The sequence below is a fragment of the Ovis canadensis genome, chromosome 3 (assembly GCF_042477335.2).
Source record: "Ovis canadensis isolate MfBH-ARS-UI-01 breed Bighorn chromosome 3, ARS-UI_OviCan_v2, whole genome shotgun sequence".
Classification (NCBI taxonomy): Eukaryota; Metazoa; Chordata; class Mammalia; order Artiodactyla; family Bovidae; genus Ovis; species Ovis canadensis.
Genome location: NC_091247.1, coordinates 219,037,173 through 219,054,855, shown reverse-complemented (window position 1 = coordinate 219,054,855; position 17,683 = coordinate 219,037,173). Strand labels below are relative to the sequence as shown.

Below are 17,683 nucleotides of genomic sequence, written 5' to 3'. Positions count from 1 at the left end.
CACCCACCGTCCGGTCCACGGAGCTGCCCACTGCGCCCTGACCGGGGTCCGGGGTTCAGCCCATTCTGCAGGGTGGTCTGGGGGCTGCAGACAACCCGCTGTGCGGGGAAAGCGCGCGGTCAGAACCCCGAGAGGGGGCCACTCAAGGGGAGGTGGGCGACTGGAGGAAGAGGAAGGGGCTGGGAGGGGAGTGGCCTGTGGGAAGGTGAAGAGAGGGCGGGTGGCTCTTGGCCGTATAGTTAAAGAACGCCCCCCCCCAACCCGCCCCGAAAACGCAGCTAGGGAGCGAACCCAGCGAGCCGTGGAGACTCGGCGGGGAGCAAAGTCTGGGCCCCGAAGACAGGAGCGCGCGGCCTGGCGGAGGCGGCCGAGGGACCCAGAGGGACATGGACCCAGCCCGCGTGGACGCGTGTCTCCGGCAGCGGGTCTGCGAGCCCAGCGCCACCGGGATGGCCCGGGTCCCGCCGGCGCCCGGCACCTGGGGACCCCGCGAGTGGACACCCGGTCCGCGATGGGGGGCACGACCCACAGGCGGGGGCCGCCGGCCCTGCCCCTCCCCACCGCGCCCCGGCGCTACTCACTGCGGTTCAGGGGGTTCCCGCCGACTTGGGCCGACGCCGCCAGTTCCAGATAAAGTGTCCAGAGCCCCACGGACACCACGGCAAGCAGCAGCAGCAGCCGGAAGCGCCTCCGCAGCAGCTTGACCGGGCGCAAGAGCAGCCGGAGCCGCGCGGCCCGGGGGCCCCCCATGGCCACGCGCCCCCGGCCCGCCCGCCCGCTCAGCGCCGCGCCCCGGCCGCCCGCCCCGGCCCCCGGCTCCTGCCCACGCCGGCTGCGGGCTTGCAGCCGCCAGCCCTCGCTCTGCCCACGAGGAGGTTCCCCAGGTGCGCCGCCCCGCCCCGCGCCCCCGCCCGCGGCCCACCTGCCCCGCCCCCGGCCCGGCCCCGCCCCCGGGCACAGGTGGGCCCCGCCCCCGAGAAGCAGCGGGAGGGGGACTGCAGCTCCCGCCTTGCTGGTCACTCCCCGGCGCCTCCGCAGATCGGGGTGCGTGGGGCGTAAAGGGCAGTTGTGATCCAAACTCTGCGCGGGACGGAGACCCGGCAGGTTTGCTCCCAAAGGGCAGGTGGTGTCGAACTGGGCACACGCGGGGCGCGGGAGCCCGCGGCGAGGCTTCGTCTGGGGGCGTTTCGCGGCCTGCAGCGACCCTGCTCCTGCCTTAGAGTGGATGTCCGAGTCCGGGAGCCAGGGCCCCTTCGTTCAGCCGCAGTCCCCTCTCCCAGCACATCTCCAAGAGGCCCTAGGGGAGTTACACGGCCCCCAGGGTGACAAGCAGTTGTTCTCAGACTAGGATGGCAGAGCTTGGTGGGAGAGTGGATGTTGGAGGGATCTGAGGTAAAAATTACAAGTCAAGAAACAAAGAAGCCTGAGGAAACTCACTCCTTGAGTTAAAAAACTTCATCAAGATATTCCTCCAGGCAGGTAAAATTTTATCCTCTTATTTAAATGAGTTAAGAGTTCAGAGGGGCAGAGTGGACTACCTAAAGGAACAGTGCAGTTTTATTTTTCCATTTTTCTTCTGGGGACGACACTCAGGAGACTATAGAGAAAGTGGAGGACCACAAGCCTTCCTCGACATTTTAAAGCCAAATGAACTGCATGCAAAATACTGTTCAAAGACAGAAGCTCACATAATCGCGTGCTGATCCCCTTCTCTCAGTTACTACTGAGAGTAGCTGGATGTCGCACTGTCCCACAGGCTCCGCTGGACTATTGTAACTTTTCTAACTAGCCTCTCAATTCCAGACTCCCTATCCACACGACCCCATCTTCTCCATTAACGCCAGATCGTCCTTGTAAAATTCCTTTACACCTGCTCAGAAATGTCTAATGGCTCCCCAGTGCCTACGGATTAAAGTGCAAATTGTAAATCTGGAATTCAAGGCCTTCCAAAATCTTGTCCAGCTTCATAAGACTGTATGAAAGCTGCTCCAGCTAAAATTAGAGCTTATTCACTGCCTCCAAGACATTTTCCTTTCCAGTTGGTCAGGTCTGACTCCTCCTCCAAGGTCCATTTCAGGTCTATGAAGCTTTCTTGGACCAGCCCAGTCCTGAGTAACCCCATCCTTCTTGGAGCTTTAACACAACTGCCTGCATGATACGTACCCATCCACTGATAGGTACACACTTATTTTGAATTTGAGTCTTGTCTTCCAAGATTGAGTCCTTGCATCACCGACTCAACGGACATGAGTTTGAGCAAACTATGGAAGATAGTGAAGGGCAGGGAAGACTGGTGTGCTTAGAGTCCAAGGCATTGCAAAGAGTTGGACATGACTTAATGACTGATCAACAATAATTTGTCTTCCAACTTCTCTGTAAGCCTTCAAAAGTGGGAACTGTGCATGCTTAGGATACAGCATGGCATCCATTTAGCACTCAGTGCCATTGGTACCATTTGAGGACCAAGGCAGCACCAGGGCGAACATCCCCAGAACTCTGTGTAGTTCTTTAGCGAGGACAATTCTGTACCAGTAGCCTCAGGGGAATGTCTCTGTGAAGGTCCAGACCACAGATATGGACACTTACCACCCCTTCTTTCTCTACGGGAGACCAAGACAGGAGCACCCAGAGTGTAGAAGTTTGGCTGAGGCAGGAGGGAGGTGACCAGGGTCCCTGCACGTGAAGTCTCTCTCTCACTGGGGTGATCACCCTTGATATTAGGCTGAATCACTTTCAGGATTTTGTCATGAAAACTGGTGGCAGCCTCATGATTCTCTCCTTAAAGTTTGGCCCTCTGGAGAGATGGACGCAATTGCTTCAATGAACCAGAGCCTTGAAGTGTTTATTATGTGGGAACAAGGTGAGAAATAAAACACAGAGCCTACCATTTAGGAGAAAAAAATATTCCACCAAAAAAGAAAGCTAACACTTTAAAGGTCGAGCTTCTAGTCCCAATAGTGAATTCCAGAGAAATTCGGAAAACAAAAAAGAAAAAGGGAAAAGACAGATCTTTTCTGCACCTCTCAATATTGTGCCCTCCTCTTCTCACTCCTCCTCTGTTCTTACACCTTGAAGGGGATGCAGGGGTGGGGAGGGGTGAGGTGGTCAGGAAAGCCCTGGAACTCTGCTTCCCTCTTCAGACTCTGCTTTCATTTTCATTTATTTTTTAGATTTTGCCTGCACTGGGTCTTCGCTGCAGTGCACGGGCTTCTCTAGTTACTGCGCAGTTGCCCTGCAGTTTTGTGGCATTTTAGTTCCCCAACTGGGGTCTAAAACGCTGTCCCCTGCTTTGGAAGGTGGATTCTTAATCACTGGACCCCCAGGGAAGTCCCAGAGCAGTTCTTCTTCTAGACTACAGGGATGTCAGAATATACTAACTCCTGTACCCCCAGGACTTGCTTTCTTAGTTCCCGAAACCTGATGTCTATGTTATAATACAGCACCTGGGGTGCTTCAGTGTATAGGACTCTGTGCTCTCACTTCTCAGGGCCTGAGTTTGATCCCCATTTGGGGAACTGAGATCCCACAGGCTATGTGGCTTGGCCAAAGAATAATAATAATGCAGCATGTTTGAGCTTATAGTATACCATAAGTTAAGTCGCTCGCTCAGTCGTGTCCGACTCTTTGTGACCCCGTGGACTATAGCCCACCAGGCGTCTCCGTCCGTGGGATTCTCCAGGCAAGAATACTGGAATGGGTTGCCATTTCCTTCTCCAGGGATCTTCCCGACCCAGGGATCAAACCCAGGTCTCCCACATTGCAGGCAGATGCTTTAACCTCTGAGCCACCAGGGAAGCCCCATAGTATACCATACTTACTGGTATTTCAACCAGTACGTGATGAAATCAGGACTAAAGCCAGATCTTGGCCTCTGGCTTCTTTCCGTTGCACCCAGATAGTCCTGTCTCAGCCCAACCTTCCATAGTCCTTTACACCTATACAGACCTCCTTCTCCTCCTCACTTTTATTTTAGGAGCTTCCCTGCTAGTCACATGTTATTTCTTGGAGATACCTTGGTTGGAAATTCCAATGATAAATCCATGGGGAGTTCTGGGCCATCGCTAAGCCAGTGGCTTAGACAGAGACATAGAAGCCTGAGTTCCTTTGAGAGAATTCCCGAGAGAGAGCTGAACAGTGCAATCCCCAAGGGCCACGATCAACTTACACAAATCATCCGTACCCAAAGCTGTAGGTTTCTCTGATTCCATTTTGCACGTGGGAAATGGGCTCAGAAATGGTAAATAACTTACTCAAGGCAATAAAGGTAACCCTGTCTCAGATGGGACTCAAACTCAGGCTTGCTAACTTCAGACCCAATGCTTTTTTTTTTTTCCCCTTTGCGTATATTGCTACCTTGGAAGTTCCTCTGGAGAAATATATTCACCCTGGAAACTGTGAGCTCATCCTCAGCACATCCATAACTCACTCAGCCACATGATCCTTCTTCTCATCCTCTCCTCCCCACCCTCATCCGTGCCTCCTGGGCCACTCTTTGCTAAAGACATCTTTTTTCCTGTCCCTTCTTTCCAGGAGTCCATCTTTCACAAATCTCTTTACTCCTTAAAAAATTTTTTTTTAATGTGGACCATTTTTAAAGTCTTTTTTTAAAAATTTGTTACGATATTGCTTCTGTTTTTCGTTTTGTTTTTTTCGGCCTCAAGGCATGTGGGATCTTAGCTACCTAACCTGCATCCCTTGCATCAGAAGGCAAAGTCTTAACCACTGGATCACCAGAGAAGTCCCCATCTTTCACAAATATTTCTGCAGAGTTTGCTACTGCAGAGGCCCCTCCCAGGAGAAGGTGGAGACCCTCACCGAATGCTTCTTCTTGTCCACTTCTGATTTCTAATGCAGTTGAGCCCTTCTGTCTGGCTGGTAGAAAGAATCGTATGAGCCCAGTTCAAGCTCCAAGCCTTAGATCCACCGTCTGTGGTCCTAAATCATTCTGCACACTGGAATAGGAAACAGATGAATATTTACCATCCCTGTAGAAGAATTATGCAAGACTGCATCACTGAGTCAAGGGAACCTGAAGAAGAGGACACAGACATGTGGTAAAGGGTCAGAGCAAAGCTCATTGGCTGGGAAAGATTCCAGGCAGCTCACACACTGAGCGCTTGTGACTTCATCTTGAGTCGTGAACGCAGCCCTCAAAAGCAAGGTGTGACCCAGACCAGAGCTACACGGTTTGAGGCTTGTTTGGCATCGATGGCTGGGCCTGGCTCCCCTTTCTGGTGCTGTGATTGCCTCCAAATGATTACAGGCGCTCCTCCAGCAGTCTGCGCCCCGGGGAAGAGGATTCCCCAGCAAGTCAACAGACAATTATCCAAGTTGAAAAACGGACTTTGACTCATGGGGTTTTCACCTGAGGGATGCCAGTTATTTCCCTCCACTTGGGTCTGCGTGGTTGCTGGGAAACTGAAGAGGAGAGAAAGGGTGAACGGTAGTCTTGGTTGCTGGTCAGCTGATGCGGAAACAGAAGCTAAATCAGCGCCTGCTGAAGCTCCACCCCGTCTCTCTGATGCCAAACACAGTGGAAAGACACTGTTTCACCTTCTCTGTGAAGATGGTCTCTCCTGTCTGTGGCCTCCTATTTGCTGACAGACAACAGCCAGGCTTTGCACTGAACATGAGGGAGACAGCCCACAGCTCAGAGTACACGTGTGGTGTCTAGAGAGCACATGGCTAGCCGTGGCTCCAGACACACGCAGGCTCACTCAGTCGTGTCCAACTCTTTGCGACCCCACGGACTGTAGCCCACCAGGGTTCTCTGTCCATGGGATTTTCCAGGCAAGAATATTGGAGTGGGTTGCCATTTCCTCCTCCAGGGGATCTTTCCCACCCAGAGATTGAACCTGTATCTCCTCCATCGGCAGGCAGATTCTTTACCACTAGGGCCATCTGGGAAGTCCCCACGTGCCTCTGAACAAGCTCTCAATCCCCCTTTCCTCCCCTTGGGACACATCCCACAGACTTGGTCCCCATGTGCACAAACACACGGGTGAATGCACAATCCTTGAGGGGATACACAAATGTCAGCTTGCTCTCATGCCTGAGCTCTCTGGCATGACCTCCTGCAGCACTGAGGGTGTTCTCAGCATTTGCTGAATAAGTAGTAGGTCTCCAGGCCTCTGAGCAAAGTTGGATTTCCTGCTCTTATTCTTTTATCTTGGAAAGATAAACTCTTCCATGTGCATCTCCCACTCCGGACCTCACACTTCTCCCCAACAGGGCTTGTCGGGGACCATGTCTGTCTTATGGTCTGTCATCTGGACTGCTTCTGAAGCATCCCGCCTAGAAGTCATTCAGTAAACACTATAATCACAGAAAATATTCTTACTTCCTGTTCATGGAGGCTGCTGTCATTCAGTTGCTAAGTAGTCTTCAAACTGTTACACGCCAGGCTTCACAGTCCTTCTCTATCTCCCTGAGTCTGCTCAAACTCACGTCCATTGAGTCAATGATGCCATCTAACCATCTCATCCTCTGTCTCCCTTTTCTCTTCTGGCCCTCAGTCTTTCCCAGCATCAGGGTCTTTTCCAGTGAGTCAGTTCTTTGCATCAGGTGGCCAAAGTTTTGGAGCTTCAGCTTCAGCATCAGCCCTTCCAATGAATATTCAGGGTTGATTTCCTTTAGGATTGACTGGTTTGATCACCTTGCTGTCCAAGGGACTCTCAGCACCAAGAAGACCAAGAGTCTTCTCCAGCACCACAATTTGAAAGCATCAGTTCTTCAGTGCTCAGCCTTCTTTATGGCCCAACACACATCTGTACATAACTACCAGAAAAAACATAGCTTTGACTATACAGACCTCTGTGCCTCCTCCAAAGTCCATTTGTGTAAGGAAGACTGGTTCCAAATAGGAATAGGAGTATCTCAAGGCTGTATATTGTCACCCTGCTTATTTAACTTATATGCAGAGTACATCATGAGAAACGCTGGGCTGGAAGAAACACAAGCTGGAATCAAGATTGCCGGGAGAAATATCAATAACCTCACATATGCAGATAACACCAACCTTATGGCAGAAAGTGAAGAGGAACTCAAAAGTTTCTTAATGAAAGTGAAAGAAGAGAGTGGAAAAGTTGGCTTAAAGCTCAACATTCAGAAAATGAAGATCATGGCATCCGGTCCCATCACTTCATGGGAGATAGATGGGGAAACAGTGGAAACAGTGTCAGACTTTATTTTGGGGGGCTCCAAAATCACTGCAGATGGTGACTGCAGCCATGAAATTAAAAGACACTTACTCCTTGGAAGAAAAGTTATGACCAACCTAGACAGCATATTCAAAAGCAGAGACATTACTTTGCCAACAAAGGTCCATCTAGTCAAGGCTATGGTTTTTCCAGTGGTCATGTATGGATGTGAGAGTTGGACTGTGAAGAAAGCTGAGTGCTGAAGAATTAATGCTTTTGAACTATGGTGTTGGAAAAGACTCTTGAGAGTCCCTTGGACTGCAAGGAGATCCAACCAGTCCATTCTGAAGGCGATCAACCCTGGGATTTCTTTGGAAGGGATGATGCTAAAGCTGAAGCTCCAGTACTTTGGCCACCTCATGCGAAGAGCTGACTCATTGGAAAAGACCCTGATGCTGCGAGGGATTGGGGGCAGGAGGAGAAGGGGATGACAGAGGATGAGATGGCTGGATGGCATCACTGACCCGATGGACGTGAATCTGAGTGAACTCTGGGAGTTGGTGATGGACAGGGAGGCCTGGCATGCTGTGATTCATGGGGTCGCAAAGAGTCGGACACGACTGAGCAACTGAACTGAACTGACCTGAACTTCCCTCCTCTCATGAAGCAAAAACGGGAGTGTGGATGTTCCTCCTCTTGCCTCAAGTACCACTGAATCTGCTCCTCTGCTGGGGATGCTGCGGGCTGCCCAGGCAAGTGCTCAGCTTGCCCGTGTTAACCTACCTTATGGCTTTGCTGGGGAAGAACAATGATGCCAAAGCCTGGGACATGTGCAGAGTGCCACCAAACAGCTCAAGTGCTCAAGCCCCAGACAGACTTTCTGAAAACCTTCTTTGTGTAAGTTCACAGGTCCCGGCTACGAACCCTGAAGCGAGAACCCCAGCCATGCTGCTTGGCGTTCAATCACAGCCACATCTCAGAGGCCCGGCTCGGGTTCCAGACAGCGATGCTGGCCTCTGATGGGAGGCAGGCGAGCTGTGGGTTTCACGTTTCTCAGCTGTGTTATCTAAGGACCGGCTGCTCAGGGTTTGATCAGGGCTGGCTTGGGAGAGAGGCAGACGCCGCCTTTTCCCCAGAACAGACTGCTCTTTGAGCTCTGCCGCCGCCCAGACTGGGGATGGAAGAAAGAAAACACAAATCCCCACTGTATGTGGCTCTCCGGAATTTAGCTTGGCCCTGGAGAGGGAGAGCTAAGAGCAACACCGCTCCCCTCTCCGCGCCCTCTGCAGGCAGCAAACTCCGTTAGCTGAGACTTGTTGGGACTGGGAAGGGTTAGGGTGGGGTGGAGAACCACGTCTGACCCTCAGTAGTGGCAGAGGCTCCCATCTCCTTCCAGAGACTGATTTAAAGTCCATTTTCAAGGACTGACTGACACAGAACATTGTCCTCTGGCCAAGCTCTGGAGAAAGGAGACCAGCCCAGTTTAGGAACCTGGAACAAGACAGCGAGACAAGTCTGGGGGTGTGGTTTGGGTTCTGTTTTCCTGGCCTCTCATGTTCTCCCCACATTCATCCCTCAGATGAAGGTGATGGAGGGCCGTCAGGGAGGGTGTTCAGTGTAAGGACCCATCTTTGGAGAAAGTGACAGCCTTTAGAGCTGATGAAAAACTCTTCTGCCTTGACAAAGATTCTGTTCTTTATCCAGGCATCTTACCCTCCAGTGCTTCCCTTGTGGCTCTGTGGTAAAGAATCTGCCTGCCAAGGCAGGAGACACAGGTTCGATCTCTGGGTTGGAAAGATCCCCTGGAGAAGGAAATGGCAACCTGCTTCAGTATTCTTGCCTGGGAAATCCCATGGACAGAGGAGCCTGGCAGGCTACAGTCCATGGAGTTGCAAAGGGTTGGATACAACTGATTGACTGAGCACACCAGCAGGGAATATATAAGGAAAGAAGAGTTTTATAAGGTTATTTCTAGGGGGATAGAGTTTGTTGTTTTGACATGAAGCAAGAGAGAGAACAGAGCTCTTTGCCCAAGGGAGTAGAGCTATTTTCTGCAGAAGCTTATCAGGTGCTAGCTGGGGCTGGGGAGTGACAGGAGAGGCAGGGCTGTGGTGGGGAATCGCTCGAAATAAAAGAACCCTGAACAGACCAGTTCAACCTTGACTTACCACTGAGCTTGGTGCCCAAGGAAATCTTTTAACAATCTGCAAGACAGCGCTATTACAGCACCCAGGTTCTGGATCCCTCTAATATTTAGTTTTTATTGGAGTATAGTTGATTAACAATGTTGTGTTAGATTCTGCTGTACTGTAAAGCTATACGTATACATATATCCACTCTTAAAAAAATTTTTTTTCCGATATAGGTCATTTAATATTTAATTATCACTTTACACATGTCAAGATGAGGTGGTCAGTTAAGAGACTCTGGAGCAGTCAACATGGCAGTATCAAAATTGTGCTCATTTAAAATTAGCATGAACATTGCTAGATACTAAGGTGCTCAGTGGATATGAGACAACTGGGAGCTGAAAGGAGAGGAAAATGTCACAAAGCCAATGCAAGGCTCAACATTGTGGTCTAATTTGGAGTTACTGGGATGCAAAAACTGCAGGCTAACCATGTCCAAATGGAGTGGCTGATTGAGGGGAGACCAGGAAAAATGCACACAGGATCACTCTGCTCTTTCTTACAATCACATGTGAATCCAGAATTATCTAAAATGTTTAGAGAGATAATTCAAAATATTTTTAAAAGTGGATAGATAGGTAAGTAGGTAGGTAGGTAGACAGAGGTAAGCTGAGAGTATCAAGCATATTATTTTATAATAAATTTTTGTCCAAAATAAAACTATACTTATTTCAGACAAATACTTAGCTTGTCAACTTGAAATGCCTCTGTAACTCAAATTCCAGTGTTAATTGGCTCTGTTTCTCAACCTTATATTCTTCACCACTGACTGGTCAGTTTCTGTGTCAACATAACACACAGTTAATTTTTTAAAAAAATGAGTGGCTGCTTTAATAAAGAGGCCACGCAGCCCAGGAAGCAAAGACATGCCAAGATGTGCAAACAGAGGCACTGACAGCCGCCCTTGAGGTCACTTGCCCAGAGGGCTGTAAGGGACCATCTTACTCCACACAGCACACACCACTTCAGACATGAGTTTTATCGTCTGGTAGCTCCAAAACAAAGGGGCGTCAAGTCCTAAATGAGGGATTGTCTCTAGACTATGACGTGGGTAAACCGCATAGTTACCTTGGGAGGTGAGTAATTCTCCAGGTGAGTAATTCTCCAGCAGTCCAGGCAGGGTTCACACCAGTCTTTTATAGGGCTAACTAGGCCACCAGCCAGTGCAGGAGGGGGAGACTCCACAGCTCAGAACCATGAAACCATGTTTTCATAGAGAGACTTAAAAAAAAAAATCTCTTAGAGGAAAACATAGGCAGAACACTCGATGACATAAATCAAAGCAAGATCCTCTATGACCCACCTCCTAGAGTAACGGAAATAAAAACAAAAGTAAACAAGCGGGACCTAATTAAACTTAAAAGCTTTTTCACAGCAAACGAAACTATAAGCAAGGTGAAAAGACAACCCTTAGAATGGGAGAAAATAATAACAAATGAAACAACCGACAAAGGATTAATTTCCAAAATATGCAAGCAGCTCAGACTACTCAACACCAGAAAAACAAACAACCCAACCAAAAAGTGGAGAAAAGGCCTAAATAGACATTTCTACAAAGAAGACATATAGATGGCTAACAAACACATGGAAAGATGCTCAACATTGCTCATTATTAGAGAAATGCAAATCAAAACTACAATGAGATATCACCTCACACCAGTCAGAATGGCCCTCATCAAAAAGTCTACAAACAATAAATGCTGGAGAGGGTGTGGAGAAAAGGGAATGCTCTTGCACTGTTGGTGGGAATGTAAATTCATACAACCACGCTGGAAGATGGTATAGAGATTCCTCAAAAAACTAGGAATAAAACCATCATATGACCTAGCAATCCCACTCCTAGGCATATACCCTGAGGAAACCAAAATTGAGAAAGACACATGTATCCCATTGTTCACTGCAGCACTATTTACAATAGCTAGAACATGGAAGCAACCTAGATGCCCACTGACAGATGAATGGATATAGACACTGTGGTACATATACACAATGGAATATTCCTCATCCATAGAAAGAAACGCATTTGAGTCAGTTCTAATGAGGTGGATGAACCTACAACCTATTGTACAGAGTGAAGTAAGTCAGAAAGAGAAAGATAAATATCATGTTCTAATGTATATATATGGAATCTAGAAAAATGGTACTGAAGAACTTATTTACAGGGCAGCAATGGAGAAACAGACATAGAGATTTATGGACTTAGGTGAGATGTATGGAAACTTACATTACCATATGTAAAACAGCCAACGGGAATTTGCTGTATGGCTCAGGAAACTCAAACAGGGGCTCTGTATCAACCTAGAGGGGTGGGGTGGGGAGGAAGACAGGCTGCTGCTCCAATGCATGAAAGTGAAAAGTGAAAGGGAAGTTGCTCAGTCGTGTCTGACTCTTCGCGACCCCACAGACTGCAGCCGACCAGGCTCCTCTGTCCATGGGATTTTCCAGGCAGGAGTACTGGAGCGGGGTGCCATCACCTTCTCCGAGGAAGACAGGAGGGAGGTTCAAAAGGGAGGGGATATATGTGTACCTATGGCTGATACATGTTGAGGTTTGACAGAAAACAACAAAATCTATATAAATAATTTTTTTTAAAAAGAGGTTAAAAACCCCCACCAGTTTCCCAAACACTTTCTTTGCTGTGTCTCTCCCTTTGCTTGGCAGCCAAGCCCTCCCTGTAGCTCCATCTCCTCACCTGCCTTCCGTTCTGCTTGTCTGCCTAGTCTGATCCTCTGGGGGCTCTGCACCCTTATCCTTGGGAAGCTGGACATGGGTGAGGGTGGGGCGGCATGAAAGGGAGAGGGAAGCTGACTGACTTGCTGTCATCTGAGGCATTTTCCTATTGGCTGTCGACTCAGCTCAACAGCCTTCACCAAGACCTACTTCTGGGCACTTGCCTGGTGGTCCAATGACTAAGATTTCTCCTTCCAATGCAGGGTGTGTAAGTTTGATCCCTGGTCTGGGAGCTAAGACCCCACACACCTTGCAGACAAAAACCAAAATTTAACTTTTAAAATGGTCCACATCAAGAAAAGAAAAATCTTTAAAAGAAAAAAAAAAAAAGACATACCCCTAACAATTCTATCGCTCACCCCCCTCCCTCCTTCTTGTTTTCCCAAGTAGTCTCACACTTCTTAGGCTCCCTGTCACATCCATGCCCCTTCTCACTCTCGGTGGAGGGCTTTGATTTTATTTCCTATATGAGAATTAGGCAGCCACAACCTAACAGTCCACCCACTTCTCTGCTCTGATTACCTCCATCAGCACCAGCTCCTACCCTCCAGCAGTGCCTTCCTCCACAAACACCCTCTCGACCTCCATCCCTCTATCTTCAACACCATCCTCCAGCTTGTTCCTTTCAGCTTCTACACGTGGGCACATCGTCCCCAACCTGAAACCATCACACTCCATTCCTTGATTTTCTCATCTCTAAAGCTGCTTCACAGCTTCCTCGTTGTCTCACTCCTGAGCTGAATATGGGTCGACTCCTGTCTCCACTTCATTGGGATGGCTTTATTTATTTAATTTGGTTGTGCTAGGTCTTAGTCACAGCATGCGGGATCTTTAGTTGTGGCATGTGGGATCTAGTTCCCTGACTAGGGATCGAACCCACGTCCCCTGCATTGGCAGCTCAGAGTCTTAGCCATTGGACCACCGCAGAAGTGCCCTGGAATTGCTTTAAATCCCCCTGCTACTAACTTGCCAAATCCAATATCTCAATTCTAATTCACCTTATTTTTCTGCAGCCTTTGACAATCCTGCCAACCTCTCACTTCTAGAAGTTCTCATTTCCCTAGGTTTCCAGAACACTATTTTCTTGTTATTCAGACCATTCCTTTTCTACCAGCTATCTCCTCTAACCATTAAGTTTTCCCCTCTTTGGCCTCCTTCTCTTATTCTCTATGCTTCCCACCTCTGATATCATCTGCATCCATGATTTAGATACAAGACTTCAGTAATTTTCTATATGCTAATAATTCTCCATCCCTATCTTTAATCCTAACTTCTCTTTGAACCTCCATATCCCTTTTCTCAAGTTTACTGGAAAACTGCTATTTTTCATATGTGCTGCTGCTGCTGCTAAGTCGCTTCAGTCGTGTCCGACTCTTCGCGACCCCATGGGCTGCAGCCCACCAGGCTCCTCCGTCCATGGGATTTTCCAGGCAAGAGTACTGGAGTGGGGTGCCATTGCCTTCTCCGTCTCATATGTGCTAAATCTCACTTAATAGTGTCACATATACATGGTGCCCCAAGCCAGAAACTTTGGAGTTAGAGAACTACTCTCCAGACTCCCTGGCAGTCCAGTGGTTAGGACTCTGTGCTTCCACTGCAGGGTGCCTGGGTTTGATCCCTGGTTAGGGAACTAAGATCTCGCATGCAGCTAGACAAACAAAAAAAAGAACTACCCTTAACTCTTTTCTAACACTCACATCTTCTCCATCACAAAGAAACGATGTCCTTTCTACTCCTGAATGGTCCTCAGACCTGCCCCTTCCTCTTCAGTCCTAATGTTTCCCTTGAAACCCGGCCTTGAATTCCTCTCCTGGATCAGGGCTACAGCCATCGATTTCCTTCTGTTCTTGTGTGCAGTGAGTGGTGACAGGACCGTCTGCTATGTTGTAAATATTAAGGGTGAATCTTGGTAGCCAACCTACTGTGGTGTGTGGAGAACAGTGGGAATCATAAAACTGAACCAAAAATAACATAGCCAGAGCTATTTTCTATTGGGCAAAATCACATAAATTTCATGGATAAAAAGTGATTTATGGAGAGGGAAATGGCAACCCACTCCAGTATTCATGCCAGAAGAACTCCATGGTATGAATGGCTGTAGCTGAGCAGGCTACAGTCCATGAGGTCGCAAAGAGATGGATATGACTTAGCAACTAAACAACTGTATGTATAGCACAGGGAACTATATTCAATATTCTGATAAACCACAAAGAATATTTAAAAAATAATATATGTATGTATGTGAATCACTTTGCTGCATGGTAGAAATTAACACATTATAAATCAACTGTATTTAAATAAATTTTTTAAAGTGATTTATGGAGGAGAGTGAAAAAGTTGGCTTAAAGCTCAACATTCAGAAAACTAAGATCATGGCATCTGGTCCCATCACTTCATGAGAAATAGATGGGAAAACAGTGGAAACAGTTTCAGACTTTATTTTTTTGGGCACCCAAAATCACTGCAGATGGTGATTGTAGCCATGAAATTAAAAGATGCTTACTCCTTGGAAGGAAAAGTTATGACCAACCTAGAGAGCATATTCAAGAGCAGAGACATTACTTTGCCAACAAAGGTCCGTCTAGTTAAGGCTATGGTTTTTCCAGTGGTCATGTATGGATGTGAGAGTCGGACTGTGAAGAAAGCTGAGCGCGGAAGAATTGATGCTTTTGAACTGTGATGTTGGAGAAGACTCTTGAGAGTCCCTTGGACTGCAAGGAGATCCAATCAGTCCATTCTAAAGGAGATCAGTCCTGGGTGTTCATTGGAAGGACTGATGGTGAAGCTGAAACTCCAATACTTTGGCCACCTCATGAGAAGAGTTGACTCATTGGAAAAGACCCTGATGCTGCGAGGGATTGGGGGCAAGAGGAGAAGGGGACAACAGAGGATGAGATGGCTGGATGGCATCGCTGACTCGATGGACATGAGTCTGAGTGAACTCCGGGAGTTGGTGATAGACAGGGAGACCTGGCGTGCCGCGATTCATGGGGTCACAAAGAGTCGGACACAACCGAGTGACTGAACTGAATTGAACCCTAAATTAAAAGCTAAAAGAGAAACTTTAAAAGACAAAGCAGATAAGGCTTTTTTTCTGAAGATCTAAAGACCATCCTTTGCTTGGTTGCTGTAGATACTGCAGTAAACCCTGATAGATTGTACCTTGCTTGCTTGCTTGTTAAGGTGCTTCAGTTGTGTCCGACTCTGTGTGACCCCATGGACAGCAGCCCACCAGGCTCCTCTGTCCACGGGATTCTCTAGGCAAGAACACTGGACTGTACCTTACCCTCAAAGATTTCCCAAGAAACAAATGTTTCATATATTTATTATTGCATCATACTTACTTCTTACTCCTAATTTTTAAGAAAGTGAGTTTGCTTTTCAAACTCTTTCTTCATGTATGAATTGGTATCACTGGGTTTCTGATTTTGGTTATTGGGTCTTTTTTCCCCCCATTTTTAAGCAAAACCAAATGTTTCCAATTATTGCAAAAGATTTTAAAATATGTAACAGATTTATATTATTGTATCAAATTAAATTTCATACTATGTCTTATGCCCTATGTTCTATGCCTGTCTCCACTTACCCAAACTTTCTGTTCTCCCTGCCCTTGCTCTGGTTGTTTTCCCATCTGAAATACCCAGTTCTCTCCTCCAAAATCTCTGCTGATTCGGCTCACACGTCACCTCCTCTGAGCCCCTTTCTCCGCCTCCTGTCCTCTGCACCCACAGCGCTCACCTTCCCAACCTTTGGAGCATACTGTCTTTGTGTTCTTTACAAACCTAAGATCCGGCAGAATTTCTAGGACAAAGCACCTAAAAATGAAATGCTGAATGAAGGAATGAATGGTATTAAATACAACCTGCAATCTGCATGACAATGGTGAGAAATTCATAGGAAGTCAATTGAAGCCAGAAAAAAACAGAACAGTTGATTACAGTTGGACATGGGTTGCTTTTACTTTTTATCTACTATGAATAATGCTGCTTTGAACATTTCTGTACAATTTTTGTGGATGGGCACTTTATCTTGGGTGTATACCTAAGAAGTCAAAGAGCAGGATCACATAACTGTGTTTAACTTTCTTTTATTGAAGACAGTTGATTCACAATGTTAGTATCAGGTGGACGGCACAGACTCAGCTATATATATATATGAATATATATTCTTTTTCAAATTTTCTCATATAGTTTACTACAAGATATTGATTAGAGTTCTCTGTGCTATATAGTAGGTCCTTGTTGGTTATCTATTTTACACATGTTGCTGCTGCTAAGTCGCTTCAGTCGTGTCCGACTCTGTGTGATCCCACAGACAGCAGCCCACCAGGCTCCCCCGTCCCTGGGATTCTCCAGGCAAGAACATTGGAGTGGGTTACCATTTCCTTCTCCAATGCATGAAAGTGAAAAGTGAAAGTGAAGTAGCTCAGTCGTGTCTGACTCTTCGTGACCCCGTGGACTGCAGCCCACCAGGCTCCTCCATCCATGGGATTTTCCAGGCAAGAGTTGGAGTGGGGTGCCATTGCCTTCTCTGACTTTACATACAGTAGTGTGCATATGTTAATCCCAAACTCCTAATTTATCCCTCCTCTCCTGTTTCCTCCTTTGATAGGTGCTTAACTTTTGAGTAACTGTTAGACTGCCTTCCTAAGTGGCAGCACCGTTCTAGAATCCCACCAGCAATGCATGAAACCTGCATTTTCTCCACACCCTTGCCAGCACCTATCTCGCTGTTTGATTAACTGGAGTATTATTTACAACGTTGTGTTAGTTTCTGCTGTACAGCACAGTTAATCAGCTGTATGTACACATATACCCACAAAGATTCTTTTCCCATAAAGGCCATCACAGAGTACTGAGTAGAGTTCCCTGTGCTATACAGTAGGTCCTCATTAGTTATTTATCTTACTATCTTTGTTTATTATAGCCATCCTCTGGGTGTGGTATCTCCTTTTTGACTCTACTTCTCAGTAACCAGTGTCAAGCATCTTTCCATGTGCTTATTGGCCATCTGTTTATTTTCTTGGAGAAATGCCATTTCAGACCCTTTGGCCACTTTTTGTCTTTTTACTGATAGGTTGTACTAGATTTCCTCTTTCTTAATACTCATGATCACCCAGCTAAAGCAGGTAGCTTCACCTCGATTCTGTAGATGAAGGGACGAGAGCCTGGAGTTCCAGAGAGAGACATGGCAGAATCCATGACCATGACTCTCTGTAGCCCGTGCTCTCCCCACCACACTATACTGCTTTTTCGTGGTGATGAGATTTAGAGTGGCAACATTAGTGTGTGGTTAATGTGAAGATGAACGTCACTGGAATTGAGGCTAGGGTGTTAGAAACATTACCGACTGGTTGCTCAAGTCAGTGGTGGCAGGCTTGATTTGCACATAAAATTAAAATGCTGGATCTCGACATGATCTGAGATTCCTTCTTACTCTGAAATTCTGTGATTTAATAAGTCTTTTTGTTTCGCCGGCATCAAAACAGCAACAATCGCGGACGGCCAAGGCCTTGAGTGTCAGGACAAAAGGAGGTACCACTCACTGACCAACATCCCTTGAAAGCCCAGGACTGGTCCTTCTGGGAACCTGTCTCAGTTAGTGAAAGACACTTGATGTGCTACC

General features: G+C 47.4%; 1 protein-coding gene across 2 annotated transcripts in view; it reads right to left on the bottom strand.

Moving 5' to 3' along the window:
• B4GALNT3 (beta-1,4-N-acetyl-galactosaminyltransferase 3) overlaps positions 1 to 847 on the bottom strand; it is a 98,303-nt gene extending 97,456 nt beyond the window's left edge. Inside the window, exon 1 of one of the 2 annotated variants that reach the window (XM_069585909.1) lies at positions 582 to 847. In XM_069585909.1, coding sequence (XP_069442010.1) covers positions 582 to 750 — 169 coding nt within the window. In that variant the 5' untranslated portion in view covers positions 751 to 847. The remainder of the gene's footprint in view (positions 1 to 581) is intronic. The other variant, XM_069585908.1, reaches the window with a different exon arrangement.
• Positions 848 to 17,683: the final 16,836 nt, after the last annotated feature.